Below are 27,501 nucleotides of genomic sequence, written 5' to 3'. Positions count from 1 at the left end.
TCAATAAGTTCTCTGGCCTTCATAAGTCCCCCAGATGGGACTTCCATCCTCTTTTGCCCAGGCAGAGTTATCGTGAAGGGGTGGCGTCTCCGAGGACTGCTCTGGCGAGAGGTGGCTTGTCCTGGAGGTAAGCTCGTTTGCCACAGTCGTGAATGGTGAGAAGGAGTAGGGTGAGGTGGCAGCATAGCTGGGGGAGTAGTGGACATCTTCAAGAGGATGCAGAGGGTAGGGCTGGGCTCCAGGGATGGCTGGCGTCCAACCTGGACTTCGGTATGGGGAAACACCTCCGGACTCCTGCGAGGAGAGGCAGCTGGCGCTGGCAGGCAGTGCTTGCAGAGGGTCTGAGCATGCACCGTCTGACTGGCTGAGACTGTCGGGTGAGGTCTGCTCCCAGGGCTCTCTCTGCATGGAAGCGGGGAGAGAAGGCAAGAAAGACCCTTCAGAATAAAAGCTTGTCCTGGAGGCACTGGTATATCTAGCTTGGCTTCAGCAAGCCAAGCTATCCCGAGAGCCTAGCTGGGAGAACTCACAATGGTTTCTGTTGCTCTGGAGCAGTATTTGGTGTTAAAACTGTTGAAAGGAAACACCCATGCTGTCAATAGTGGGAAAGGCCTGGAACAGTCTCCTGCTGGGACTGACCAGCCCTGACCCTGCAAGGCCCAGGAGCTCTGTTCTGGGGATGTGAATGGAGCCGGCTCCTGGGAAGCGGCAGGCATAGGGATAGGCAACTGCCTGGAGCCAACAAAGGGCATTTCTAGAAATTTAAGGAGCTTAATGGAGTTGTTTTGTGGAGCAGGGAAGGTTATTAATTTGGGAGATGGTCTCCAACAGGAAGAGGGGACAATTAGATGGAGGGTGGGAACAATGGGAAAAAGATTTCCCCCTCAGCCCTGCTCCATCTTCTGTGTGCTCTGCTGTGGCTGCCTCCCCTAACAGCCACATCCTTCCCGCACGAGTCCCCCTGACTTAATCCCAGTTTTAAATTGGGTAATCTTTCATTGGGTGACTGAGAACCGTAGACTCACTCACTAGTAGAAAGTGCGCTGTGTCATTAGGGAAGGATGGCAGGAGAGGGGGCACAGCAGAAGGGCTGAAGAAGGAGCCGGTACCAGCTGTGAGCGGAGTAGCACGGTAATCCCCGTATTGGTCGGTGAGATATGGGTCCAGAAGTGCCGGGTAGCCCTGAGTGGCAGAGGAATCACACGAGAAGGTCTTGGACCCTAAAGGGGATGAGTAGACATCACTGACAAACTGCTTTGTGTTGTGAAAATCCAACTCGGTTGTGAAGGATCTCCTGATGCCGTAGTAACCAGCCATGGTAGGTGAGCCTGTGGTGGTCAGAAAAAAGAGTTGGCTAAAAGGAAACCGTAACAGCAGCACCTGGGGAGCCACAGAGCTACAGGCACCTCTGCAGGTGTAAAGTAGAGCCCTTTTCTCTCTAGCATCACCCAAGGCAGGAATCAATCTTGTCTTGAAACAGGTGTGTCAGCCCAAGTGCTTTTAGCACCTCAAACTGCCCTGGTCCAGGTGATGACCTCCATCTGCAGCAAACTAAATGTGTTTTGGGAAGCTTCAAATATGAGGGTAGGGAGGTTAAGCTTTGCCAGCCTTGTTTTGTTTTTTCTCTGCTACAACCCATGAGGAAGAGGATGGGGTTACAGCTGCAAGACCACCTGCCTCTCTTCCAGCCCCACTCCCCTTTTCCTGCCCAAGAGCTCAAGGGAGTAAACAAGTCAGCTCCTGGTTTTGTACTTTTTCTCTTTGGCTCTAGGGAAAACTGGAAGATGCAGAGGGAAAAGAAGGGGTTCTGTGTGGCACCTCTATCAAAAGAGGTGGGAACTGCTTTAATTACCTCTCTTTCCCCTCTTTGGGAATTTCATAAAAGACTACAGGGGCCTTTCTTTTGCTATTGTTGTTCCTATTTTGACTCTTTCAATTACTTTCCTCCTGGGTGCTCTCTGAGTGGTGGCCCTGCTTCAGTGCTCCTTTGTTCACTCCACGTCCTTTGGGGGAGAAGAGACAGGAGCAGTGTCAACTGTCCGACCTGCATTGAAGGTTTTTGTTGGTGGACGAAAACCTCACCTGGCATTTGGGCAAATGGTGACTGTGGTGTGCTGGCGCTGCCCTGCAAAAGATAAAGACTTGTTAAAAAATGTCTTTTCAAAGCGAGGCAGCTCTCTAAGCATGTAGTTTGGGAAGGTGTTGGCATAATTCAGATGCACTATTTGAGCCTTGGTGCTATGAGTATGAAGAGCTTAACTACCAGACTTCAAGCCTGGGGTGTCTGAGGTATTAGCAGATGTAGGCTAAGAAGAGATTTTGAAAGTCTTGTGTAGAGCTGATAACAGTAGAAATATCAAGATAACTGTCTTCTTTCTCATGTACTGCAGGGTCCCTTAATGCAGGCATAATGCTGAGCAGTCATTTTGATGTTGGCACAAAACAGGTCTCAATAAGCTGGTATCTAAGTCCTTGGCTGGTCAAAACAGGCAGATTCTGCACTGCCCATGTTCTAATCCAGCTCTCCTGTGCTGTGTCTACCTGCCACAGAGCCGCTTTAGCTGGCCCCTCCTAGCAGAACAAGCAGGCTCTGTGTGGAAGGCAGTTGTTTCTAGCTCCTGTTTGGGTGCTACATCAATACTGATAATAATAATCTCCTCTTGGTCCCTAGGTAAGGGAGAATTAGCCCTGAGTGACCCTGGTGCTCACGGTGGCTAATTCCTTACAAAGCAGTGTGGCAAAGGCAGAGCTCATACATGGAGTTTCATTGAGTTCTGTCTCCAGACCTCCAAAGCCATAAAGCAGAAATACAGTGCCCGCGGCTGCATTTACCTCAGCTGTGCTGTCGCCCTGGCCAGTGACGGTGGCATGCTATTTCCAGTTTGCATAGTGCAAACAGGAGGTTCCTGACATAGCAAGCAACCAAATTTAGAGGTTTAGATTTGAATTAAATTTGCCAGTGCTAGGACTTCCTTTTACTGCTGAGGGAGGTTTGCAGCTGCTCCCTGCTCCACCATGAAAATGAGCTCTGAGCCCACACAAGTCATGTGGACTGCAGGAGCGACAGTCAGGAAGGAGCCCTTTGGCTTGCGGGCAGATGAGAGAGTTCACATTGCAGGGTCAGGGCTGGGGCTTGCACCTGCCTCCAGCTGGGCCATTTTTGGCCACAGACCTCAGTGAGGATCATGGCTGGTAATGCACACTGCCCTGCAAAGCTAAAGCCTCCACATGCAAATCTGGTCTCAGCAGACACCCCTCTCTCAGCACCCATGTCACTTTAGTAATACCTTCTCCTGCTTCAGTAGCACAGATGCTGCCTACAGGTCAAAGGGCTGCAGTGATGGGAGCTGGGATGCTTTGCCAGAAGGACAGAAAGATCCCTGGGTGTAGCTGCCAGCCTCTAGCATGGAGCATTTAAAATTACCAGTGCATCTCAGTTCATCTTTGATCCTGCCTGTTCAACAGCCACTGAAACTACCTGACTGTGTGTCACAGGCAGCAGGTCCTCTTGCGCACACTTACGATGGATAGCCACAGAGCTGACATCAGCTGCAAGGGCTTTACCTGCCTTAATTCAATTGCAAGAGCCTCTACAGCAGCCCATCTTTGGCCTTCATCATAGAAAGCATTTCATACTTGCAGAGACCTACATTTCACTTGCCTCCTGACTCCTTATCACGCAACAGAATTGCTCAGCTTAATTTAAGCCCATTAGTTCATTTCCTTCCTGCATTACTTCCTTTCAGTGCCGTGGGACTGGGGTAGCTGGATCTTTTGCAACGCATCGTGTCTGTTTAGCATCACTTGAGCCCACAGCATATTCAGCTGTTGATAAGCTTGGTCCCAGCCTGCCTCACACATGACCGGGCAGTCAGGGCAGACTGCCAGTAATTCAGGTCTCTGTTCCCACCCTTTCCTTCCAGGACACAGTTTGAGCAGTTTGACTGCATCTCGTCATCTGTCAGTGGCCCCATTGCTCCCAATCAGCCTGGAAGTGAAGTGCTGGGAGACAGCATTGCTTTTCTGGCTAGTAATTGAGGAAAAAACAATGTAGTGTACTATAATTTGACTTAGGTTTCCTGTTGCCACAGAACCATTTTAAAAAGAAATCATCGTTTACAAACTGCTGCTTGGCCTCTTTCCAGACTGTAACATCATTGAATCTCCCCTGGCACTTTAGTATGCCAGAGAGGAGCTGGAAGGAGCACAACATTCAGGGAAGAACATCTATTTTTGTGGCACTGAGTTGTTCAAATGTATCTAGGGAAAAAGGAAGTTGACTTGGAAAGGTGTCATATGCAAGATATGAAAGGAATGAGAAATTTAACATTACTGATTTGCTTTAAAAAAAAAACAAAACTACTTTAATATCTCAAAGGTTCACTGATGTAAAAAATCAAACACTAGTGTTGCAAATGGTTTTGCTATTCCCTGTCTATGTTGGCAGTACCCTGAACTCAACATAAATGCTCTTTAAACCAGAGGATTACATGACATTACTTTTCAGGGGAGGGAGTGAGTGGTGGGAAGTGACTTACACTAAAGCGGGAGCCACTGCTCTGCTGGGATCGTTTTTCAGCAAGAAGATCTTTGACTGTGTGTTTCACTCGCACTCCTTGGTACACCCGCTTGCCAAAATCTGTAGGGACTGAGGGCATGAAATGAGCATTAGAGGAGTTCAGAGAAAGCACATAGCATCTAGAAGAGGTTGTTGCAGAAGCAGCAAATTCATCACCTCTGTACACCAAGTTAGGAAGGAGGAATATAAGACTGCTATTATTAATACAAAATCATCCCTTAGGAGCCCAGCAGCGAAGGGTGCTCATTTGCAGAGAACAAAGACTGTACAGGCGTTTTGGCACAAGTGAGGGCAGAGAGGTATGAGGCACAATACCAGGGACAGCTCTTTTATCCTGGCTAGCAGGCTGTGCCTGAACAGAGAGCTTGCACCTGTGGAGCCAGGAAGGAGTGTCCATACGGGCTTTTATTGAAATCTTCCAGAGAAGAACTTAACTTTGAAGCTAATCCCTTGGAAAACATGCAGCCATATTCTCCTGAGGGAATACAAACAGCAATTCCACAGCTGATGTGTTTGATCTCCAAAATTATGATTTATCTTTTTGCCCTTCTGCTTTTCAGGATGTGAAAAGCTCTGTTGGCTCCATTTATCACTTTCGTTCATGTGGCATTGTGTCCCCAGGTGCACATGCACATGTAGAGCTTAGAAAGGGAAGAGTAGAGGGTTTAAAGAATACAGAATCTCAGTGCTGCCTTGGGGTATCCCAAATGTTTTCTGTTGGGCCATAGCAATTGCAATTTTGGGCAACTGCAACTTAGTTTTGGTCTTTGAGTACTAACCAGAGAGACTTCAGCCAAGACTGGGCACAAGGCAAACACATTGCAAGAGACAGTGCCACAAAAAGCTTATGACCAAAACAGTGAAAATAGAGGTGCATGCTGAGCTTGCACACTGACCAGAGAGTATCTGTGGACAAGCCAGGACACAGCCAGCTCTTTTCCACTGCCCAAGGAAGAAATCTTCCTCCTGTAGTCCCTTTTCAGGGCTGTTTTTACTGATAGCAGTTGGAAGCACAGGTACCTGGTATGCACATGTATCTGGAGCTCAAAAGCTGTGGCAGAGCAGGTATAACTGGCAAAAACAGCTATACTTTTGGCATTGGAAACTTTGCATCTTTGCATGAGAGTTCCTTTAGAGACAACAGCATTGCGATTTGATGGAGAAGTCTGAACTGTATAGCCCAGTTCATGGAACTCCATCATGGTTTGATACCTGTGATAACTCATGCAGCCTTTGCTAGCTGCACCCAGCTGAAGATTCAGGCCTTGATTCAACACAGAACTTCTGGAGGAGGACTGAGGCCAAGGAGACACTCTTATATTTAGTTTTCAGAATGGGGATATTTCTGAAATAGCATCACTGGAAAAGCTGTGAGCAGCTTTTATTCTTTTATTCTGCAGTCTGATATTGCCAAATCCTACAATCTTTGTATTAACTGACCTTGCTTCCCTGTGACCATTTCTAGCAAGTGCCTGATGCTCTGCACTTCTGCACTCCTGTTTTCCTATTTACTATGGTCTAAAGACATTAGAAAAAAACTTCCACACCTTACTTTTACACATGGGTGCTGAGTTTAAATAATTTTCAAGTAGATTGAATCTTATTTTGCATCACTTTGATCTAACTGCCTTTTGGAAAAATATTGCATTGTGAAGGAATACAAATTCGGTCTAGAGAAGGCAGAACATGCTAATAGATACCGTTAAATTCTTGAGACATTAAAGATGCCACACATCTGTTTTAGACAATTCTTCTTTCTGATTTTTTTTTAATATTAGCCCAAGGGTGGCACGGTATGTTCTTTCCCTGATATTTCCATGAAGATGCATCTTTATACTTGTGAAAAGTCAAGGTGCTGAAACTCACCTGTTTCCATTGTTGTCACTGCTGACAAGTCCCAGCTCTCAGATTCTGCAGGACTTCGGAGAAGGGCTGTCTGTCATGAGCTTCCCAGAGCAGACTGAAGTCAGTGCTCATACTCCACTGGTAAAGTTCCAGCTGAACCTGATGGAAATATGTTTTCTACAATTTAGTGATGTCTCTGCGATACCTTGTTTGGGATTTGCTTAAATGCAAATCTCCTGATGTGTGTTTCATGCCAATTTGCATGGTCAGTGTGGATCATTCCCAAAGAGTCTCTTTCCTGTCTGAGCTGACATTTCATGGATGAAAACTGAGCTGAGGTTTACCCACAGAAAAATCTTGGGTTAAAGTGAAAGGCTGGTAAGCCTTGCTGTGATGAGACATCTCCTCACAGGTGAGGAACCTGGCTGGAAAAAGAAGGCTTGGGACAAGAGCATCTTCTCTTGCGTGAGATACCCATGTGCTGTTGAAGATGCACAGAGCAGGACTTACTCGGGGAGTAGAACTGTCTCTCTGGGACCCCACAGGCTAGCCTGTGCATTACACAATTAAAACGGGATCTTTGGACACTGTGAACCCAGGAGGCTTTGTCTGCATGGCATCCACTAGCACCTGCAGGGAGAGCGGTAACACTCAGCCAGGGACAGCATGGTCCTGGGACCGGCAGGAACAGCCTTTAGCAAACCCACATGCTCCTGGTGGGGAGGCCAGGGTTTGGCTCTGCATTACTGAGCAAGGGATCCCCTTTCTGAAGGTCTGAGGTTAGTGTCCAGTGAGGTGCCAGGAGGGGAAACAGCAGCCAGGAAAGGACCTGTTCTTACACTGCTGCTGGACCCAGACTAAAGGGACCTGCTATAGCCATTCCTCTGTTCCCAGCCTCCAAATGGTAGCAAGTCTGTTTCTGCAATATCTGAACCAAGCAGCAGAGTTAAGCCTTTAAATCCTTCTTTAAGGATACCGTGGCTTATATCCTAGTTCTGAAACATATCTGCATTTGCTGTGAGAGTGCCGTTTTCCCTGCAACATGGCTAGCACAACCTATCAATACGGTGAGGACAGGCTGTGGTGAGGCAGATGATTTCTGGAGTGTTTTGTGTACAAGCAGAGTGGGCTGGTGCACAGTATTGCTGTGCTCATCTTACATGAGCAGGACAAGACTGGCGCCAATACGTTCCTCATAATTAAATATTTCTCCTCTTGTGGAGTCTGCTGCCAGCTTGTGGGTCTATTAGGTAAGATCCGTCCCTCTCTGTAATTCCATGCGCTTTCCCTAGCATTGGGCTGGAGATGAATTTGGCCTGTCATGTGAACTGCCTTCCTGGGGAAGGCTATTGGGTTTTTTTAGGTGTTATTATTCTTTTCCTTCAGAAGAAATAGAAAATACAAAGCGCAGCAGCTGGCAAAGGCTGCATCTACTGAGGCCATTGAGGCAAGTGGGGAAAGCAGAACTGAAATAACATCCTGAATAATTCCCAGTATTCTTAACTTGCAGAATGACTTGCGTATTCTGCCTGTTTAGACATGGAGCTCAGGACCAAGAGCACATCACGCAACCAAGCTCATGGAAGACTCAAGCTCCTGTATACAGAATCTTTCACCATGTATACATGGCCTCCTAAATAAGACAAGTCTTATTTTGGCCTGTTCATTCCTGGCCACCCCCTCCTGGTACCCACAGGTGTCTCGGCTTTGGCTGACAGGTAATAGAATGGGCAGGAAGCACCAGGTGGGTCAGGAAAGCATGGGCAGATGTAAAGTCACAACAGATGAGGGCTGTCTTTGCTTTGTCAGCAACAGGCTTTGTTTGCCACTTTCCTCCTGGCAGGCTTCCCAGATAGTTTTGTCTCCTATGCTGGATATTTATATACTTTGGTTAGGATATACAAGCTAAATCCCAGCCTCATTCAAGCTAATAGGTTTGCACTGTTTAGCCACTCCAGGTGTTTTCTGTACTGATTACAAAATGATTACAAAATAATTACATTGAAAACAACAAATCCTGCAGAAAACAATAAACAGAGATAGAATAAAAACTCAGCCAGCCTCCTTTTGGATGAGATCCATCTCTTAGCTTATATTTTCATTTGAAAAAGCATCAGACACAGATTTTGTATATAATTTTGTGAGTTTGGGCGTGTACTTTCTATTTATGTCAGAGGGGAGAGCTTGTGTGTATGACAAGAGATACAGAAGCAGTTGTGGCACGTTTTATACAATCCCATTTGTTTTTAGCATGGCGTTTACCTGTGCCAAAGCAAACTTTGGGAATTGTGTCTCCATTCTGTGTTAGAAAAGCCTGGAACAGCAGATGTAGTAGTCAATGTATATTTGTTTAATTCAAACCGTCATTTCAATCTGGATTATTCTTACTGAGTAAAGAGAATACGTTGCGTTATTTCACAGCAGGAAGGGCAATACCGGTGGGGTTTGTGTCTGGACTTGGCCGGGATGCGAGGGCTCTTGTTTAGGCGAGGGATGAGTGTGGGGGCACCAGAAATTGACATGTGTGGCAGTAGCAAAGCCTGTGCTGGTCCCTGCGCTCCACCGCCGCGCAGCCGGGCCCCGTGCTATGTTATAACAGCAGAAGCGGTCCCGGCTCCCGGGGTGCGGGTTCCCCAAATCCAAACGCGCGTTAATCCCGCGGGTGTCCGAAAGCGCTTCGTTGGGGGGCCGGCCCCAAACGGCCTCGGAACCTTCGTGAGCCGGCGCCGCTTCCCGGCGGGCCCGCTCGGGAGCTGCACGCGCGCAGCCGGCTCCTGCGCGGGGATTGGTCGGCGGGCGGGCGCGGTCCGTTGGGTTCCGGCGCCCCCCGGCGGGGCAGCGCGGAGGGTGACCGGGGCGATCTCCTGCGCCCCGCTCTGCCCGGGGCTCTCCCCGTCCTGCCCGCCGGCTCGGTGCCGCTGCGCACGGCGGCCCGCTCCGGTGGCTCGGCCCCGGCTCTGACCGCCGCTGCGGGAGCGCGCGGCCGCCCCTGCCCTCACCGAAGCCTGCCGGACAGCGGCCGGACCGCTTTGGGGCACTGGGTGGCCGCCCCGGTGAGAGCAGCCCTCGGCGTCTCCGCTCTGCCCTTCAGGGCCGGCCGCCCCGGCCATGCCGCCCGCCAAGGCCGGCGGGAAGGAGGCTTTGGTGCTGCAGTGCGAGTGGGAGGCGTGCACCTACGTGGCCTCGAAGATGGAGGAGTTTTGCGAGCACGTGGCCCAGCACCTGCAGCAACACCTTCCCGGGGAGCACCGGGACGAGATGGACCCTCTGGGTAAGGAGCTGGCAGCCTTCCCTCTTCTCTGAGATATGTCGTTGTGAGAGAATCTTCCTTTCTCTGAGAGCAGCGCTGCCTGTTTCAGGACTGGAGTCTCATGCAAAGAGCCGTGGTGTTTCTCTGTCTGTGGGAACCTGAGCTTTACTTGGAGAGTTTCCATAAGACTATTATGACCTGTATGTCTCCTGTTTGTGTTGCAGAGGAATATACATGTTTGTGGCAGGAATGCGGTTTCTGTTCCCCAGAGAGCTCAGCTGACCTCATTCGCCACGTCTATTTCCACTGCTACCACACCAAGCTGAAGCAGTGGGGGCTGCGGGCCCTGCAGAGCCAGTCAGATGTGAGCCATTGTCAGCTGGACTTCCAGAGCCGCAATATCATCCCTGAGATCCAGGAGAACTTTCTGTGTCTCTGGGAGTACTGTGAGGTGAGAACAGGAGACCCAGTTTCGCTTTCCTGTGTGTTATCTGTGATGTGGCAGCTAAGGAAAGGAGAGCAGCTTTTGTCCTGCAGCTCACCTGCATGCCTGCCTGTTGGCTGTGTTTGTACCTGTGTGAAAGCATCTGTTGTGCTCTGGCTGAGGCCAGCTTGTGCTGATCTCTTCGCCCTGTTCTCTCTGCCCTTGCTCCCCAACAGAGATCATTTGATAATCCTGAGTGGTTCTATCGTCACGTGGAGGATCACAGCTTCTGTTCGGAGTACAAGGCAGCAGGGAAGGAGAACCATGTGGTCCTCTGTGGCTGGAAAGGTTAGTGGGTGCATGCAAGGCCTCACTAGAGAGCTTTTTTGTGCAGGGCTGGATTGCAAATGTTGTGCAGGAGAAGTCTGTACAACAGGTTTCAGAGAGCCTCTTGAACTTCAAAAATATGTGTACGTGGTCCTAACAGTGAAATGTTCCTGTAGAATTGCCTTTGGGGGATCCAGTTGAGTGCTTAATATTGAACTTTTCATTTATATTTAATTAGTCCCTAGAAGAAAAGGCTCCAGTTTATTTTGTTCAATAATTTCTCTCTCCTGTGTTTGTGCAATTGCCTTAGCTGCTTGCAGTGGGAGGGGCCCATGCCAGTTGTACGCTAGTGATCTCATCCTGCTGTGACCCTGCTCTGTGGGCTTTTTGGAGAAAGGAGTTGATCTTTGCTAGTGAAAACAGAAGCAAGAAGCCTGCCATTCAGTCAGGTTGTGGATTGTGGCTCATGTGTGAAGGATCTTAATGGCATTCTGTTGTTTCTGTTTAGACTGTGATTGCACCTTCAAGGGGCGCTGCAAACTGCGGGAGCACTTGCGCAGCCACACGCAGGAGAAGGTGGTGGCCTGTCCTACCTGTGGGGGGATGTTCGCCAACAACACCAAGTTCTTTGACCATATCCGCCGTCAGACTGCGCTGGACCGTAAGCTCCCGCGGGCAGGGGAGGAGTGGGTTGTGAGCAGTCCTCTGGCTGGGCCATTTGGTTTGCTAGAGCTGCCTGTTCTCTGCGAGCAAAGGGTACAGGTGTGATTGGAAACAGCCTGGCTTCTGTGATGACTGGGAACTCAGACACTGATGAATCTCTGAGAAATGTCTTCTCGCAGAGGCAGGAGGCTGACGAGGCTGCACAGGGCTCACACTGCTGCAGCCAGAGCTGTTCCTCCTGTAGGGACTCAGGGCTGAAGTCAAAGGCAGCAGCTGGGCACTTGCAGCAGCAGTGGGATTTGCTTGTTGTGTTCCCTTGTGTTGTGCTGGCGATGTGTGTGTGTGTTCCTGCACTGGCAGCACAAGGAGGCTGTGCGAAGGGGAGGCAGATTGGTCCTTGCAAGTGTTTTATTTTTTAGTTTGGCTTTGTAGTCAAAGTCCAGTTTGCTGTCTCCGCCTGGAGAGAAGGGTTCCCAGCTCCACTGTAACTACCTCTTTTTCTCGCTTGCTGCTCTTTGTGCTGTTCTCTCTGCTTTGATCTCTTTTCTCACCACCCCTCCCCTTTCTCCCTGGCCCCGGTGCTGCAGAGCAGAGGTTTCAGTGTTCTCACTGCTCCAAGAGGTTTGCCACTGAGCGGCTGCTCCGTGACCATATGAGGAACCATGGTGAGTAAAGGACCCTTCTCCCAACTAAGGCTCCGAAGAGCATGTGCTCTCCCCTGCTTTGTGGTAATGTTTTCCACGTGTTCTTTTGCACAGTGAACCATTACAAGTGCCCTCTGTGTGACATGACCTGCCCGCTGCCCTCCTCCCTGCGCAATCACATTCGTTTTCGGCACAGCGAGGAGCGGCCGTTCAAGTGTGACTACTGTGACTACAGGTGAGGACCAGGGCTTTCTGTCTTCCCAGACTGGTGACAGAGAAGCACCCAGAGACACATGCATGTGTATGCTACAGAGCGTTCAGCTTTGTTCCCTTATCGTTTCCTTTTAGCTGCAAGAATCTCATTGACTTGAGGAAGCATCTGGACACGCACAGCAAAGAGCCAGCCTATCGCTGCGAGTTTGAGGCTTGCAGCTTCACTGCACGTTCCCTCTGCTCCATCAAACTGCACTACCGGAAAGTCCATGAGGTGGGAAGGGAGCAGAGGGCTATTCTGCTGTGTATTCTCTCCCAATGAGGCTGGGAACCCCTGAGTGCAACATGCTGTACAGAAGCATGAGGAAAAAAGCTAAAGTCATGTGTAGTTACTGGGGCTGTAGGAATGTGAGGTCAGGCTGCATTCCTCTCTTACTGCTGCAATGGTACCTCATGTCAGTCTCCTCAGAGAACCTGATTCCTCCTTGCATGCCTATGCGTGGTACCAGGCCGTCTGATCAGGCTTGTGGGGTATTCACATCCCTCTCTCTGCCCTTCAGGGTGACTCGGAGCCCCGCTACAAGTGCCATGTCTGTGACAAGTGCTTCACACGTGGAAACAACCTCACTGTCCACCTCAGGAAGAAACACCAGTTCAAATGGCCCTCGGGGCATCCTCGCTTCAGGTACTGCCCTCTGCTGCATCCTATCTAGGAAACTCCAAAGGGTTTCCAGAGCCTAAAAGCTGGGAGGGGAAGAAGATGGATTTTAACTGTTCCCAGTGAAACAGAGTGGTGGAAGGAGATGGGCTTGGGAGATGATAGAGGCCTGGCAGAAAGCTCGGAAGCTGTCACATGAATGGGCTTGTAGGGGTAGGGGCTAAAGGGTTTTTATCCTACTTGCCTAATATCACCTATGCAGCACTGGGTGTTGGAACCTAGAATGCAGTGCCCCTTCCTTGGCTGCTGCTTCAGGCTGCTACCTGTCTCTTGGAAAGGGGCTGCAGTGTGATGGGCTCCATCACCCCACCTGTCTTTGCTCAGGTACAAGGAACATGAGGATGGCTACATGAGGCTGCAGCTGGTGCGTTACGAGAGCGTGGAGCTGACAGAGCAGCTGCTGAAGGACAGAGAGAAGCGGGGCGAGGCACTGGATGGCTCAAGTGAGTGTGTGGTGCTGTCAGAGGGTGAGAGCAACCTGCAGGGCATCATTCTGGAGGCCCCGGCAGAGGCTCCCTTGGTGGAGAACAGTATCACTGAGCTGCAGGTGGCCCCGCTGCGCCCGGCAGCTTGCTCTGCTGACAACCCTGAGCCAGCACAGCCGAGTGCCTTCCCAGGAGCTGCGCTGTCTTCCGAGCAAGAACCCAGCACCCCGGCCAGCCCCATCATCCGTGTGGTGAACCGGACCAACGAGCACGGGGAGAGCGAGACCGTGTATTATGTCATGGCCAGCACATCCTCAGAGGAGCAGGTGGCAGCACCCGGCGGGCTGGCTATGGAGCTGGAGGAGAATGTCATGGACCGTCTGCAGAAGACAGCTGAGGAGCTGGGCATCCAGATCGTGTGAGGTGCTCACCTGCATCTCTGTGTGTGGAAAACTTGGGATGTGCTGGTGGGGAGGTTGGGAAGTGCTTGGGGCAGAATGCTGAGTTTGTCTTCACCTACCTGCAGCTGGCTAGCTTCCCCAGCCTCACTGGCTGCCAGTTCTGGTCAGCATGGGGAGAGGGGAAGGACAGGTCTCTCTCAGTTGTGGGTCAAGTGATCTGAGCTGGAAAGAGCTGTCTGTCTCCTCCTTTTGGGGATGAGGGACTAGCAAGCCACTCCCACCCTTCCAGGAGGTTTGGCCTTAGCCTGACACAGGCCTTCACCTCTTGGTCACTCACTGGTGATGTCCCTGCTGCTGTGCAGCTAAGGTGTCAGCCCTTGCTGAGCCTGGCCCTCAGCTGGGATCCCGCCAGGCAGGATGGTGTGCTGAGCAGACACTGTGGCTGAAGCCTCTTCCCTGGGGAGATGTGTGGCCCTTAGCAGGCCTGTTTTCCCACATCCATACTTTGTTCTCCAAGGGATAGTGTGCTCTGCTTTGGCCTTCATCAGCGTTTCCCTGCACATTGTCTTTCCTGGGTCATTCAGCTGGTGCTGTTGGTGGTCTTTGCACCGCTGATCCCATTACACTGCACTGATCTCTGGGAGGAGAGGGCTGGAGGTGCTATCCCTTGCAGGCTACTGCTACCCTGCAGCACTGGGGGATTGGGAGCTTCTTACTGCTTTTGTCCTTCCCTGGGTTTCCTCCCCACATTGGGGTTTGGGCTCCTGGTTGGGCAAAGTGTACTTTGGCAAGACAAATAAAAGTCAGACTGCCAGGCCAACCAGTGTCTGGTGTCTCCTTCAGCCCCATCCCTGCCAGCTGTGGCATGTTGTGGTGAGAGTTTGGAAGGCCAGGTTTAGCTCTGGCACTCTTGTTCCCTGCTGTCCTGATGTGGGTTTGATTTTTGCTGCCTCCTTCACGGCGTGAATGTCAGCTGGATCCATGTGTGAAGGGCAATGCACACCCGTGCACCCCAATACTGCTCTCTCCAGGGGCGTGTGTGCGGAGTGCCTCCCATGGGCCAGTGAAACGCAGCTAGGGCTGTGTGCTGGGCACCTTGTGCTCGGCGTGAGGCGGGGTGGGAGGCAGCCAGCAGCCCTGACAGCATGCACTGCAGGAGGATGCTGCTAGCTCTGCGAGAGCATCCCTGGGCTGCCAGCATGCGATGCGGCTGACCTTGCCCAGCCTTCCCCACCCTGCCCAGCCCTTGCTCCCTGGTACTTGGCAGAGCTGGGCCGAGGATACCTTCGAGAGAAGGGCCTCCTGCCAGGTTTGCATTTGCAGCGCTTCCAGCCTTGGGGCTGTGCTGCCAAAGCCTCGGCTGTGCCTGCGGTATCTCAGGCTGCAGCGCTCCTGCCCTGTATAAGTGCTAGGTGTTGGGAGTGGAGGTGAGGCTGTGGTGGCTGGGAGGACTTGTCCCTTTAAATAGTGGGTCCAGGGAGGGTAATCTGCCAGAGATTATCTGCTGGGGAGAGGATTGGCATTAAAGGGAATGTCTCCTCCCTTCCCCCGTGTCCTACAGCATCCCATGTCCTGTGTGTATGAAAACCAAGTTCACTTTCTCCGGGGCAAGCAGAGAGGGGGCCTTTGATTTGAGGGGCAAGGGGAGAAGGGCAGAGTGTGCGCTATGGGACTGGGCCTCCTCTTCCTCACCATGCTGGGCACGCTGGTCTCCTGCGAGGACCCAGAAGGTAACAGGGTGTTTGGGGGAAGAGGGGCTTACAGGGTACCCCAGAGCTGCTGGCACCTGGCTGGACCGGTCTTCCCCAGCAGGGAGCAAGACCTTTGTCACATCCCTGTGCCGAGGTTTAGCACAGGGGAAGCGGGAGCTGACTTGCAGAAGAGCGGGGGGCTGCTAGCGGATGCACTCCTCACCACAGCAGGGATCAGGGGTGGGCTGAGACAAGCCTTTGCTGGGCTTCTATCACCTCCCTGCGGGTCTCTGAGGGCTGGGGAGCTGGCAGGAAGGGTGGTCCTCAGCACCCAGCCCAGCCCTGCTCTGCCTTGCTCCCTGTGGTACCAGGAGACCTGGATACTTACTGGTCTGGCACAGCACCCATCTGCCTGGGGGGCTGCAAGGGGAAGCACAAGGAGCTGAAGAGGAGCCAGTGTGGGAACGGCAGCTGCTGCTGGCTGGGCTACAAGTCCTTCTGCCGAGGTACAGCTGGAGGGGGGAGACCCGGGGGGGGGCTGGGGATGGCTGCAGGGCTTTGCGCAGCGAGCGTGGGGAGGGCAGGTTTTGTGCCACGCACACATGCGTGGAGTCTATCCACCAGTCCGGTTGTCGGGCCACAGGGGGACACAGCCCAGGGCACCCGCCGATCCTGCCCATCACCCTGGTCCTCACCCAGGACCCGCAGCCTTGTCTGGGTGCATCCCCTTGGGCTGCCGTTCTGCCGAGCAGGCTGCACGGGGTGCTAGCCCTGTGCTGCCCGCGGGAACCCCCCTGTCCCCAGTGAACTGCGGGCGACCCGAAGCGGACTTCAACTCGGTGGTGTACGGCAACGACTGGTGGGTCGGCTCGGTGGTGCGGTACAGCTGCCGGCCTGGGTTCCTGCTGCTGGGGGACCCGGCCAGCGCCTGCCAGTCCGACGGCCGCTGGACCCCCAAGCCCACCTGCCTCCGTGAGTACCACTGGGTGTCACGTGGAGCCCGAGGGGGCACCCTGCCTGCACGGGCAGCAGGCGGGAGGGCTGCAGGCATGTCTTCCATCCCTCTTTTCCCCCAGCCCGCTGCGGGAGGGCTGTAGGGCACCCTGTGATGTGCTCTGGCCCTGCTTTTGCAGGGATCTGCCTGCGAGGTCGGATCGAGATCAGCGAGCGGGACATTACTGGGAGGTGCTCTTCGTCTTGCAGCACCCAGACCCACCTGGGAGCCTTCCTCAACCATGGCTGCATCAAGATCTCAGCCTGTGTCACCAAGCACTCGGGCTGGGCCCGCTGGTTCCTGCGCTGCGACGTCTGTGAGTGCGACTGCCACGTCCCATGCAGTGAGTCCTGGCGGCAGCTGCCCACCTTTGGTAAGGGCCCATCTCACTGCTTTGTGGGAAAGGTTGACAGTGAGAGCTGGGGGCTGCCAAACGGCTCAAAATCTGCTGCACTTGCTCTCCTTACAGGTTCTTCTGGGTAAAGCTGGGCCAGCTGGGGCTGTGGCCGCTGGCCCCATGCTGAGGGAGGCTTCCACGCTGGATGTCTGCTTCCCTTCGCCATGTGTCTCCATCGCTGCGCTCCTTCCATAAGCTCCATCCGTCCCAAGGCTGTCATCTGAGAGGAGAGGAGATGTTCTGGACTCACTCTCTCACGGGGCTGCCTTCCTGGAGCCCTGGACGTAAATGACAGAGCCAGGACAGGTTCCCTCTGCCACTGATACTGTCCTGAACATGTGTGCCACCATGGGGACGCAGCTATGGTCAAGGCCACTGTAGGAAGGTCCTAGCTGGGGACAAGAGGGATGCTGAATGTGCCCATGGCACTGACCACCAAGCATTTCTGGGCACGGGACTCTCATCCCTGCTGGCTTCCACCTTGGAACAACTCCACAGCAGGATGCTGCAGCAGCTGCTGGTTGCTGTATTGCCACCAGCTTGGCCTCAGGAGCTCCTGACCCAGCCTTGAGCAGTTGAGAAGGAAGGGGCTTTAGCATCAAGGGGGTTCACTCCCAGGCCCTGCTTGTGCCCACCTGCAGGGAAGCAGGGCTGTTTTGTACTGCGCAGAGGGTGCCTGGGCTGAGACCTGCTGACAGTGAGTGCCCTGGGTATGGGAGTCAGCGTGCTGAACACAGAGCAAACTGGATGGGTCCAGTATGCCTTTTGCTCCATGAGAAGATGACTTAGAACCTCCATGCAGAGCTTGGCTCCATGGCCACCTCCTCGTGCCCTCCCCAGCCTGTGGACTGCCCTGCCTCACAGTCTCTCCTCTGGCTGGATCCTGCTCTGCCAAGGAGCCAAATCACTGCCCTAAGCCCTGTCCCAGCCCAAGGCTGGCTGTGGGAGGGGAAAGCTTTCCCTGGCTCAACAGATGGTTTTTTAATTAATACTCTTGTTAGTGCCACTCATTTCCATATGTCTTTCACATTTAAGTGCTGTGGTGGGTGAGAGGTGTGAGTAACAGCGAGGACGGAGCCAGCATGGTGCTGTGGATGGCGCGGGTGCAGTGGGATGCAGGTGCCCCAGGGTGAGCTGGAGAGGGGAGTGTGTGCTGGGGGCAAAGCCCTGGGGGTCACACCCTCCTATCTTGATTCCTGGTGTGGGCTTCCCAGGCAGTCCTGTTCATCGCAGCCCCGGTTTCACCCAGGTTGTGCCCCCGTTCGGGTGGCTGTGCAGTGGTGCCGCTCCTGTCCCAGGTCCGTGCAGGGCTGAGCAGGGGCAGGAGCGTCCCGGGTGGGAGCAGACTTAGGGGGTGTTGGGGCAACGGAGGGAGCTGCGGTGGGCTCTGAACGGGAGCAGGGAGGGGTGCTGGGGGGCTGCGGAGACAGGGCTGGCAAACCCCAGGGTTCTGGGCTGGGGATGCTCAGGGCCTTCTGGCTTGCAGGGAGATGAAACGGGGCCGGTCCCTTTAAGAGGATTTTTCGCTGCCTGGCAGCGCTGCCTGCCCCGGCAGCCCATCCTGCCGCCCCGACAGCCAGCGGCAGCGGGGACAGGGCTAGCGGCGAGGGGCACCGCCGCGCAGCTGGGCCCGGGGGGCTGCTAGCCCTGCAGGGCTGGGCTCGGAGAGCCCCCGGCCCGCCCTGCCTGCCACCGCCCAGCCCAGCCCAGCCCAGCCCAGCCCTGCGGAGGGATGGGGAGGAGACCCCGGCTGGGGACCAGCGGGGGCAGCGCCCGGTCCCGGCGCTGAGCATCCTTCGGCTGCCCCCGAGCCGCTCCCTGCCTCGGGGCTCCCGGCCCCCGCCGCGGGCATCGCCCCTTTGGCTGCGGAGGAGGGAGCGGCGGCGGCGGCGCGGCTGGGCGAGGGGCGGCGGAGGGGCAAAGCCGGGGCGGCGGGGCGAGGAGCCGCCTGCCAGGTGAGCCGGGGGGGAGCCTGGGGGGAGCCTGCGGAGCCCCTGCCCCCGAGGAGCCCCCTCCTCTGCCCGGGGCGGGGGCCGGGGGGGGGGGGCGCGGCGGGGGATGGAGGGGACCGGGATGAAGGCAGAACATCCTCGGCAAAGCCGCCTTCGCCACCCGTCGCCTCGGGGACGGGCTAAGCCGCGGAGAGCGGCTTGCGGGGTTTAGCGCCCCGCGTAGCGCCCAGCCGAGGAGTCAAGGTGAGCCCGAGGGCGCTCCGCGCCTGCTGCCCCCCCGCCCCGCACCCCGGGGTGCTGCCGCGGCCGAGCCCCTGTGCCGGGCTGCTGAGAGGGGGATGCGAGCGCTGGGGTCCCGCTGCCCTCCTTCCCACCTCTGCTTCCCCGGGGCTGGGGCTGGCTTTCTTCCAGCCCCGAAAGGGATCTGCCTGCAGCGGGTGGAGGGCTGGGAAGATCTCGGCGCAGCTCCTCGCGAGGCCGGCTTCCCCTTCCAGGGGGATGGTGTGTGCATTGCAGCTGTAGCGAGGAGCTGCCGACAGCAAAATGTAGGTTAGCGAAGCATTAGGACCCCAGCCTCGGAGGCGAGGTGGGTGCTGGGCCCAGCCTGCTCAGGCACAGCTCGGGCTCTTTCAACAGCGCTGTGGGGGTCCCCAACCCCCTCCCAGTCTTTGATGCCGCAGAGGGACCCTGGGTTAGTGTGCTCCTCATCCTGCTTGGCTTAACGTCCCCCCCAGCACCGCAGAGAGTCCTCAAGCCAAGCAGAGATGCGGGGAGCTTGGCTGTGCTGCACCGGCTGTGGGGAGGGCTGCGGGCAGAAGACGCTGCACAGCAGGAGAGCGTTTGGGCAGGTGTGTGCATTAGCATCGTGCAATGGCCCCAGTTAAGTATTGGTCTGGTCTCTGAGGCTGTGCTGGTAAGAGCCAGAAAGGTGAAATGAGCCAAGGGAGGCAGAGAAGGACTGGCACTAGCAGGGCCCCCTCCCTGTTCTACTAAGTCTGTCCCAGCAAGCCCATGGGGACCCTGAGCACCAGCTGAGGGTCTAATCCAGCCAGGACCACTCTGCCCCAGAAGCCTGGGTGAGGCACAGCATGCTTTGTTCGAGAAACTGGCCAGAACAGTCTACTTGCTTGGGACCCCATACCTGTGTCCCCCGAGCCCTGGACCAGGCCAGGCAGGGGTAGTTCCTGGTGAGCCCTTAGGGACATCCAGGCACAGCTGGGTGTCCCCTGTTGAGGGCAGAACATCAGCTCTCCCACCTTGCACATCCAGCAGCAGCAGGGCCAGGGGAGCTGAACGGCCTACCAGCTCTGCTGCCAGGGCTGGACCCAGCCACAGGAGGTGCGTGAATTATTGACTGTGGAGCTGATCAGCTCCTCCTTGCCGTGAGCCCCTTGGTGCAGGCTCAGCTGCCCTGGCCAGGTCCATCCTTCCACCCAGCTGTGGGTGCCAGACCACGTCTGGGCAGTGTATCACAGGGCGGAGGGGGGCAGTGAGGCCTGGAGCCAGCAGGAAAGCTTGTGAGAGGACTTGCTGCGGGCTGGTCCCTGGCCCCTTCAGTGTCTGACCCTGAGAGAGGGACCCACTGTGAGTCGATCCCTGTGTGTTTCCTACAGAGCAGCAGGATGGCAGAGAAGGGTATGGATCCTGCGTGCGTCTCCATCGCCCTGGAGGACACGGTGTGTCATGGCAGCCCCCCCGATGCCCCGCTTCTCACCACCCACTTGAAGAAGGTGGAGAACCACATCACAGAAGCCCAGAGATTTTCCCACCTCCCGAAACGCTCAGCCGTCAACATCGAGTTCATCGACCTGTCCTACTCCGTGCGTGAAGGGTCCTGGTGGAGGAAGAGAGGTAGGAGCTGCCAGCTGGGGAAGGGCAGGGGAGGGGACGCACAGGGCTGTCACACCCTTCTCCTGTTCTGTATGCCTTGATCTCACCCAGGTCCCCAGCATCTCCCTCTGTGCAGGATTCATCACTTCCCTGCCAGTTCCTGCTTCAGGCAGCCCCAGCCTCTGCAAGCATAGAGTGGCTCAGCTCTGCCTGCCAGCAGGAGCTTGCCTCGGTGCGTGGCAGTGGGGCTGTACACAGGGAGCCACAGTGGGAGATGCTGGAGCCGCTCACCCTGCTGTCCCCTGTGGCAGTGGGGGCTGGCTGGGTGGTTGGGCTGACTGGCCCCGTGCTCTGCCTGAGCAGCGGGTGCTGTTTGCAGCCACGCCGTGGCTGGCTGTCCTTGCTGGGCATCCATGGGTGGAGGGCAGGCTCATGTCCCGCAGCGGTCGCTGCATACCTCTGCTGTGCAATGCTGGAGGAAAGCAGACTGCATCCCAGGTGACCCTCTGGCCAGGGCTGCATGGGGAACATTGGGCAGATTTCCTGGTTCAGGAGCAGCCAGGATGGATGATTTTCCCCAGCACTGTTGTTTGGGGTATGGTGGCTGTGTGCGATGTGCTGACAGCAGGAGACCCCAAGGGGTGCCCCAGCTCAGAGCCTGGCAAGGAGAACGTATGTGGTTTGCAGGGGATTTCCTCTCTAGCAGCTCCCTATGCAGCTGAGGCCACAGTCCCCTTTCCTCTGTGTGGCTCTGGCTGAGAGCTCAGGGAGGGGAGAGGGGAGGCAGATGGCAGCTGGTGGGTGGTAGTCTCCTTTAATTAGCTCTCTCGGTTAATGGGATGCCAATCAGGTAGCCCCAAGAGATGGAGGGGGAGCTGATCTGTAGAAGCTGAAGGCAAGGAGGGATGAACAGGGGCCTGGGGTGAGCAGACCGAGGGTGCAGGGCTGCTCAGCAGGGTGCCCTGCTAGCCAGGAGTGCCAGATGAGGCTTCTGACCCTGTCCCCAACCAGGCTTTGCAGCTAGGGAAACCGAGGCACTGAAAGACAGTGGGACCAGCCCTGACATCCCGCAGGATGAGGTCTGCATGTTTGGGAGGCTGAGGAAGCATCCCAGGAGGAGCCGTGGTACAACCATGGGCAGAGCGTACTGTAGCATCCAGGAGTCCTGGGGACCAGCTGCTTGCCAGTGGGCCAGTGCCCTGCAGGGAGTGAGGGGGAAAGGCTCGGGCAGCTGGCCTGGATAGGAGCATGCCGAGGGGTGTTGGGGTCCTGGGGTGGCGGTGGGAGGGACTGTCCTCTCCCCCAGGCCAGGCACAGGTGGAGGAGCTGGCGGGGAGCTTGTGGTGCCTTTGACCACAGCCCCCAGGATGCAGCCGGGCTGCCCCGCTCTGCTGAAGCAGGAGGTTACTGGCAGTCAATGAACGCGAGTAACCGCTGCGCAAGCTGCAGTGGCACCGACGTGAGCAGCATGCGCGGTGCCGGAGCTGTGTGCGTGGTGCCGGGATGCGCCGGGGGGGCTGCCAGGCATGCTCGCTCGGCTGTCGTCATGCACAGCCCCCCGCCCTCCCCTCCCAGTCCTCGCTGCCCCTGCGCAAGGCTCCGGGATCCAGGGCACCTGACTCTGAGGAGTGCAGAGGAGGAACCGGGAGCTTGTGGTGCTGGACCCCCTGTCCTGGGGATGGACAAACCAGAGGGGCTGCCCCCCCAGTGCGGGGGCCCTGAGCTGGTCTGGCCCTGAGGCTTGCCCCAGCCCGTGGGCAGGGGATGGATGTGTTGCCCTCACCCAACACCAGCTGCCACCACAGGGCGCAGGGGGGCATATTTCGAGCAGGGAGATGCTCAGACTTGGTCTGTGGTTTGGCATGGTCCTAGCACCCTGTATACCATTGCTTTCCTGCCTGGGTTGTATTTGGGGGGGGCAGGTCCTGAGAGCCTGAGGCTGTGCCTGTTCCCTACTCCCGACACATCATGTTCCTTCTGCCAGAAAATGCTAATCAGCTACGTTTAAAGCAGAGATAATTCCAGGTCTGATTAGCAGTGGCTGCTGCCGGGTGTCACAGCATGAATGCCAATGAAGGCAACAGCCGAGCATCCAGTGGGCTTGGGGACTCTGCCTGCCCCATGCTACCCTGCTTCTCGCTGCCCCTCTCCACTAGCCCTAGGGACGGGGGTCTGACAACGTTCCTGGGACCAATGTCACAGCCTGGTAATCTTCCTCAGTGGCTACATGCCCTGACCCAGGGATTTCTCTGGTCTTTGCCATGATTCAGAGCATGTGCCTCTTTGGTGCTGGAAATCGGTGGGGTCAGCCAAGGACCAGGGTCAGAGATCATGCTGGAAATGATAGGTGCTGTGGCTATAGCCCTGGGGACGCTGGAGACAGTCTCCAGGCACATGCAGCCCCTGGCATGACCCATGGGGGTCCTGAGGTCCCCCAGGTGCTGGATGGCATCGCAGTCCCTGTAGTGCTCCTGCTTCGCAAAGCCGAACCCACGCTGCTCTCTCCCTCCAGGGTACAAGACTCTCCTCAAATGCCTGTCAGGAAAGTTCTGCCAGCGGGAGCTCATTGGGATCATGGGGCCCTCGGGTGCTGGGAAGTCCACGCTCATGAACATCCTGGCTGGCTACAGGTGAGGCGGGGGGAAGCCAGCAGGTCTGGGGGTGCAGGGCTGGGGGCCTTGTGCTACATTCCCCCACGCCTCTTTCCTGCAGGGAGACCGGCATGAAGGGCCAGATCCTGGTGAACGGCCGGCCGCGGGACCTGCGTACCTTCCGCAAGATGTCCTGCTACATCATGCAGGACGACATGCTCCTGCCGCACCTCACTGTGCTGGAGGCTATGATGGTGAGCGCTGCGGGAGCCAGGCAGCCTGCGGGGCTCTGTGGGGCATCCTGTGGGCTGTGTCCTTGGGCACTGAGCCCACACTGACATCAGGCATTTCCAAGGGCTCTGGGATGCGGGAACAAAATCCTGCTGTTCTTGCTCCTTTCATCCTGAGCCACCGCTCCCAGCCCTTGGCTGGGCAGGGATGGGGCTAGGGTGCGGCTGGTTCTGTTCCCTACGTCTGATAGTTGTGTCTCCCTGCCCATCCTCTTCCTGCAGGTCTCTGCTAACCTGAAGCTGAGTGAGAAGCAAGAGGTGAAGAAGGAGCTGGTAAGTGCAGAGGAAGGTGGGCCAAGGCCCCCTTATCTCTCCCCAACACAGGGACATAGGGAAGGGAGGTCCCTGAGGGGACCAGGGGATGCTGAGGTGCTCCCAGCGATGGAGGTCTGAAGGGAGGTGGCAAGGATGGGGTGAGGGTCCATGGGAGGCCGTGGTGAATGAGACTGTCTCACAGGTGAACGAGATCCTGACGGCGCTGGGGCTGCTGGAGTGCTCCTACACCCGCACCAGCTCGCTGTCGGGGGGCCAGCGCAAGCGCCTGGCCATCGCCCTGGAGCTGGTGAACAACCCTCCGGTCATGTTCTTCGATGAGCCCACGAGGTGAGGCTGCAGGGGCTGGGGCTGCCCAGCACCCCTGCCAGGGGACAGTGGGGTGGCCGGTACCCTCTGGAGCACAGCAGGTCTGCGAGACCTGAGGGTGGGACGGGACTGTGCCCACCAGGGCTCCAAGGGGGCTGGGGCATGGCAGGGCTGGGGCTACAAAGGGATGCTCTTCTCCGTCGATCCGAGGGGAGGGTGCCCACAAGGGGAGGCAAGCGGGGGCATCTTTAGGATGTACTTTTCTGCCTCTCATCTCTCCCCTTCTCTTTCTGCTGTCTCTTTCTCCTGCACCCCATCCTGCGTTGCCGCAGCGGTCTGGACAGTGCCTCCTGCTTCCAGGTGGTTTCCCTGATGCGGTCCCTGGCTCAGGGTGGGCGCACCATCATCTGCACCATCCACCAGCCCAGCGCCAAGCTCTTTGAGATGTTTGACAAGGTTTGGGCTGGGCTAGGACACAGGATCCTTCAGGGGCGCAGGGTCCCTCTGGCCCCAAGACCTAGGAGAGAGGCCATGGGAGGGATGGGCTGCAGGCATTTGACCTGAGGCTTGTGTGGCACACAGCCCTGATGGCCGGGGTCTGGCAAGGGTGGCCTGTGTCACCCTAGGATGGGGAGGTGGGTAGGAGCAGGCGACGGTGCCCCTGGCTGCTCTGCACCTGCATATCCTGGCTTTTTCTTGCAGCTGTACATCCTGAGCCAGGGCCAGTGCATCTTCAAAGGCATCGTGACCAACCTCATCCCCTACCTGAAGGGTCTTGGCCTCCACTGCCCCACATACCACAACCCTGCTGACTTCAGTGAGTGCCCCTGCCCCATCTGGGGCTGTGGTGGGGAGCAGAGGGTGGCAAGGTCCAAACCCAGTGTCCAAGCCCTAGGGTCTGCCCGGCATTCCCCCGGGTTGCCCAGGGAGCAGGGCTTCCCGTGCCCTTCCCATTAGGTGCTGGCTGGGCAGTGCTGCTGTGTGGTGCAGCATCGCAGGGTGGGGGTTGTGCTGGGCTCCCACCCCCCTGCCCCACAGGGTCATGGTCCAGTCAGGCTAAGCAAAGTGATGGCAAGGGCTGGCTCAGCACCTCTCAGGGGTCCTGTCCTCCTCCACAGTTATCGAGGTGGCCTCAGGAGAGTACGGGGACCTCAACCCTGTCCTCTTCCGCGCCGTCCAGAATGGCATGTGCACCATGGCTGAGAAGAAGAGCAGCCCCGACAAGGCAGATCCGTCATGTCCGGCACACTGTGTGACGGTGAGTGGGGGTGAGAGGAGCCTCCTGCGGTGATGCGGAGCGGCAGGGAACGGGATGCCCACCCAGGGACACCTTGGTCCCTCCTGCCGCGCAGTGCACAGACACCCTGTGATGCCTGGAGCCCCTTGGACACGGTGGGGAGCGTGGAGGTGTTCAGCCAGCCTCTGCTTGTCTTGAGCAACAGCTCCGTGCGTGCAGCTGGCAGTGCCTGTTCTCACCAGGAGTGCTCACAAGGGTCACGTGGGAGCGTTTGGGTGCCGTCCTAGTTGGGAGCACTTGTTGTGAACTTGACCCACGTCCTTCACTTTCCCGTGGTCTTGCAGGATGTGGACCCCATCGAGAGCCACACATTTGCCACCAGCACTTCAACTCAGTTCTGCATCCTCTTCAAGAGAACCTTTGTCTGCATCCTAAGGGACACGGTGAGGGCAGGGGAGGCTGGGTCAGGGCTGAGGGCATGGGGGCCTGTCAGTCACTGGGGACAGGCAGAGACGGGAGTTGAATGGGGGCTGGAGTGGGGCTCACCCCTGAGGAGCAGGCACGCTGTCCTCTGCCCCCCTAGGATGCTCGTGGGTTGTGGACCTGCCTCGCTGAGCCCCTGTACCCTCTCTGCCTGCAGGTGCTGACCCACCTGCGGTTCATGTCCCACATCTGCATCGGGGTGCTGATCGGGCTGCTCTACCTGCACATTGGCAACGATGCGGGCAAAGTCTTCAACAACACTGGCTTTCTCTTCTTCTCCATGCTCTTCCTCATGTTTGCCGCGCTGATGCCCACCATCCTCACCTGTAAGGAGCTCCTTCCCCCAACACCCATTCACTGCTCCCAACCTGTGGGGCAGAGGGGGTTGCTCCAGCTGTGTGGGAGCATGTCTGCTGGGTGGTGTGTGGTGGAGCCAGATGAATTGGACAAAAGAGGGGGGAATAAGAGAGGAGAGGAAAACAATTCAAACAAAGAAGAGGGAAAACTTCTGTTTTGGTATATTGCAGTTTTGCCCTTTATTTAATGTTTGGCTATAATGTCCTTGCTGGCTCAAAGCAGAATGCTGGAATTTTTTTTTGCTGAGAAAGTGTCTGTAAAGCTGCATTTTCAGCTGCTTCACCTCTCTTTCACTTCCTCAAAAAGTTTGCCTAAAAACCCCCAGCCAAGCTGTCTTTTTCCATGCAGAATGTTCCCACATCGGTCACTGACTTTTTTTCCCTGGGGAAGCTTTGAGCTTGTGGCGCAGGCAGGAGGCTGCCTGGTGCTCTGTGCCGGGGCAGCATCACGTCTGCCTGCACCAGGGCGGATGGGAGTCAGGGCTGGAGCAGCCCAGGTCAGGGCACCGCTGGCTCATGGAAACACTCCTTGTTTCCCTGCAGTCCCCCAGGAGATGTCTGTGTTCCTGCGAGAGCACTTGAACTACTGGTACAGCCTGAAAGCCTATTACCTGGCAAAGACCATGGCGGATGTGCCCTTCCAGGTGAGCTTTCGACTGGACTAAAGCGTGGCCCCGATGATGATGTGCCTTCCTTGGCACAGCCCGGCTACCCCAAGAGCCCAGCTGGCCTTTGAGGTGTCCCTGCAGCCCTCCATCCCCCAGGGAGGGTTTGTGGGGTGAGGATGGCCATGGGTCCAGCACAGCAGTCTCTTTGCTTGCCCCTCTCCAGGTGATCTGCCCCATCGCATACTGCAGCATCGTGTACTGGATGACGGGCCAGCCACCCGAAGCCACGCGATTCCTCCTCTTCTCTGCCCTGGCCACTGCCACGGCCCTGGTGGCCCAGTCCCTCGGGCTTCTCATCGGAGCTGCTTCCACTTCCCCACAGGTCAGATGTGGCCCTGGCTTTGTCTGTTATGTGGAGACGGGAGGAGAGTTGCAGGGGGTCCCACGACAAGGAGGGGTGGAGGGAAGCGTTGCCCATAGGCAGGCGTGTGAATGCCACAGGCCTGTGGACGGGGACTTGACACCCAGTGGCCTCTGCTTCCCAGGTGGCCACCTTTGTGGGACCTGTCACAGCCATCCCCGTCCTGCTCTTCTCGGGCTTCTTTGTCAGCTTCAAGACCATCCCCACCTACCTGCAGTGGAGCTCCTACGTCTCCTACGTCAGGTGGGTCCCCATGCTCTGGCCAGAAGCTCCCTGCCCTGGGCTCCCATGGGCTGGGGAGAGAGTGGGGCTGCCTGGGGCACACGGTGACTCTCGTGGTGTGCTCTGCCCTAGGTATGGCTTCGAGGGCGTCATTCTTACCATCTACGCCATGGAGCGCGAGGACCTGGAGTGCCTCGAGGACTTCTGCCCTTTCCAAAAACCCATCAAGATCCTGCAGGAGCTGGATGTGGAGGAGGCCAAGCTCTACCTGGACTTCCTCATCCTGGGCATCTTCTTCATCATCCTACGGCTCCTGGCTTACCTGGTCCTCAGGTACAAGGTCAAATCAGAGAGATAA

At 56.2% G+C, this 27,501-nt stretch overlaps 3 protein-coding genes across 5 annotated transcripts; 2 read left to right on the top strand and 1 right to left on the bottom strand.

The window, feature by feature from the left end:
• On the bottom strand, positions 1-4,658 carry POU2AF2 (POU class 2 homeobox associating factor 2). The gene is made up of 4 exons (XM_068418156.1): positions 4,539-4,658; positions 2,083-2,125; positions 1,030-1,328; positions 1-402 (listed from the first exon to the last, which is right to left on the bottom strand). Exons 1-4 carry the CDS (start codon positions 4,656-4,658, stop codon positions 1-3), a joined length of 864 nt encoding a protein of 287 aa, XP_068274257.1.
• Positions 4,659-9,421: 4,763 nt separating this feature from the next.
• HINFP (histone H4 transcription factor) lies at positions 9,422-14,309 on the top strand. 3 transcript variants are annotated; one of them, XM_068418256.1, is made up of 10 exons: positions 9,422-9,695; positions 9,899-10,125; positions 10,335-10,446; positions 10,934-11,086; positions 11,676-11,753; positions 11,847-11,967; positions 12,081-12,219; positions 12,506-12,630; positions 12,988-13,106; positions 13,281-14,309. In XM_068418256.1, exons 1-10 carry the CDS (start codon positions 9,533-9,535, stop codon positions 13,508-13,510), a joined length of 1,467 nt encoding a protein of 488 aa, XP_068274357.1. In that variant the 5' UTR covers positions 9,422-9,532; the 3' UTR covers positions 13,511-14,309. The 3 variants fall into 3 exon arrangements, with proteins under 3 accessions (XP_068274357.1, XP_068274356.1, XP_068274355.1); XM_068418255.1 differs by having other exon boundaries at positions 13,233-14,309; XM_068418254.1 differs by having other exon boundaries at positions 12,988-14,309.
• A 5,836-nt stretch (positions 14,310-20,145) lies between these two features.
• Positions 20,146-27,501, top strand: ABCG4 (ATP binding cassette subfamily G member 4). Its single transcript, XM_068418342.1, has 14 exons — positions 20,146-20,374; positions 22,866-22,983; positions 23,066-23,198; positions 23,457-23,507; positions 23,692-23,837; positions 24,149-24,272; positions 24,519-24,633; positions 24,935-25,074; positions 25,398-25,496; positions 25,694-25,862; positions 26,436-26,536; positions 26,724-26,882; positions 27,046-27,164; positions 27,276-27,501. The coding sequence occupies exons 1-14, from the start codon at positions 20,146-20,148 to the stop codon at positions 27,499-27,501; spliced, it is 1,929 nt and encodes a 642-aa protein (XP_068274443.1).

This window comes from Nyctibius grandis, chromosome 25 (genome assembly GCF_013368605.1).
Source record: "Nyctibius grandis isolate bNycGra1 chromosome 25, bNycGra1.pri, whole genome shotgun sequence".
NCBI lineage: Eukaryota > Metazoa > Chordata > Aves > Nyctibiiformes > Nyctibiidae > Nyctibius > Nyctibius grandis.
The sequence above is the reverse complement of the archived record's forward strand: the minus strand, read 5'-3'. Positions and strand labels throughout refer to the sequence as shown.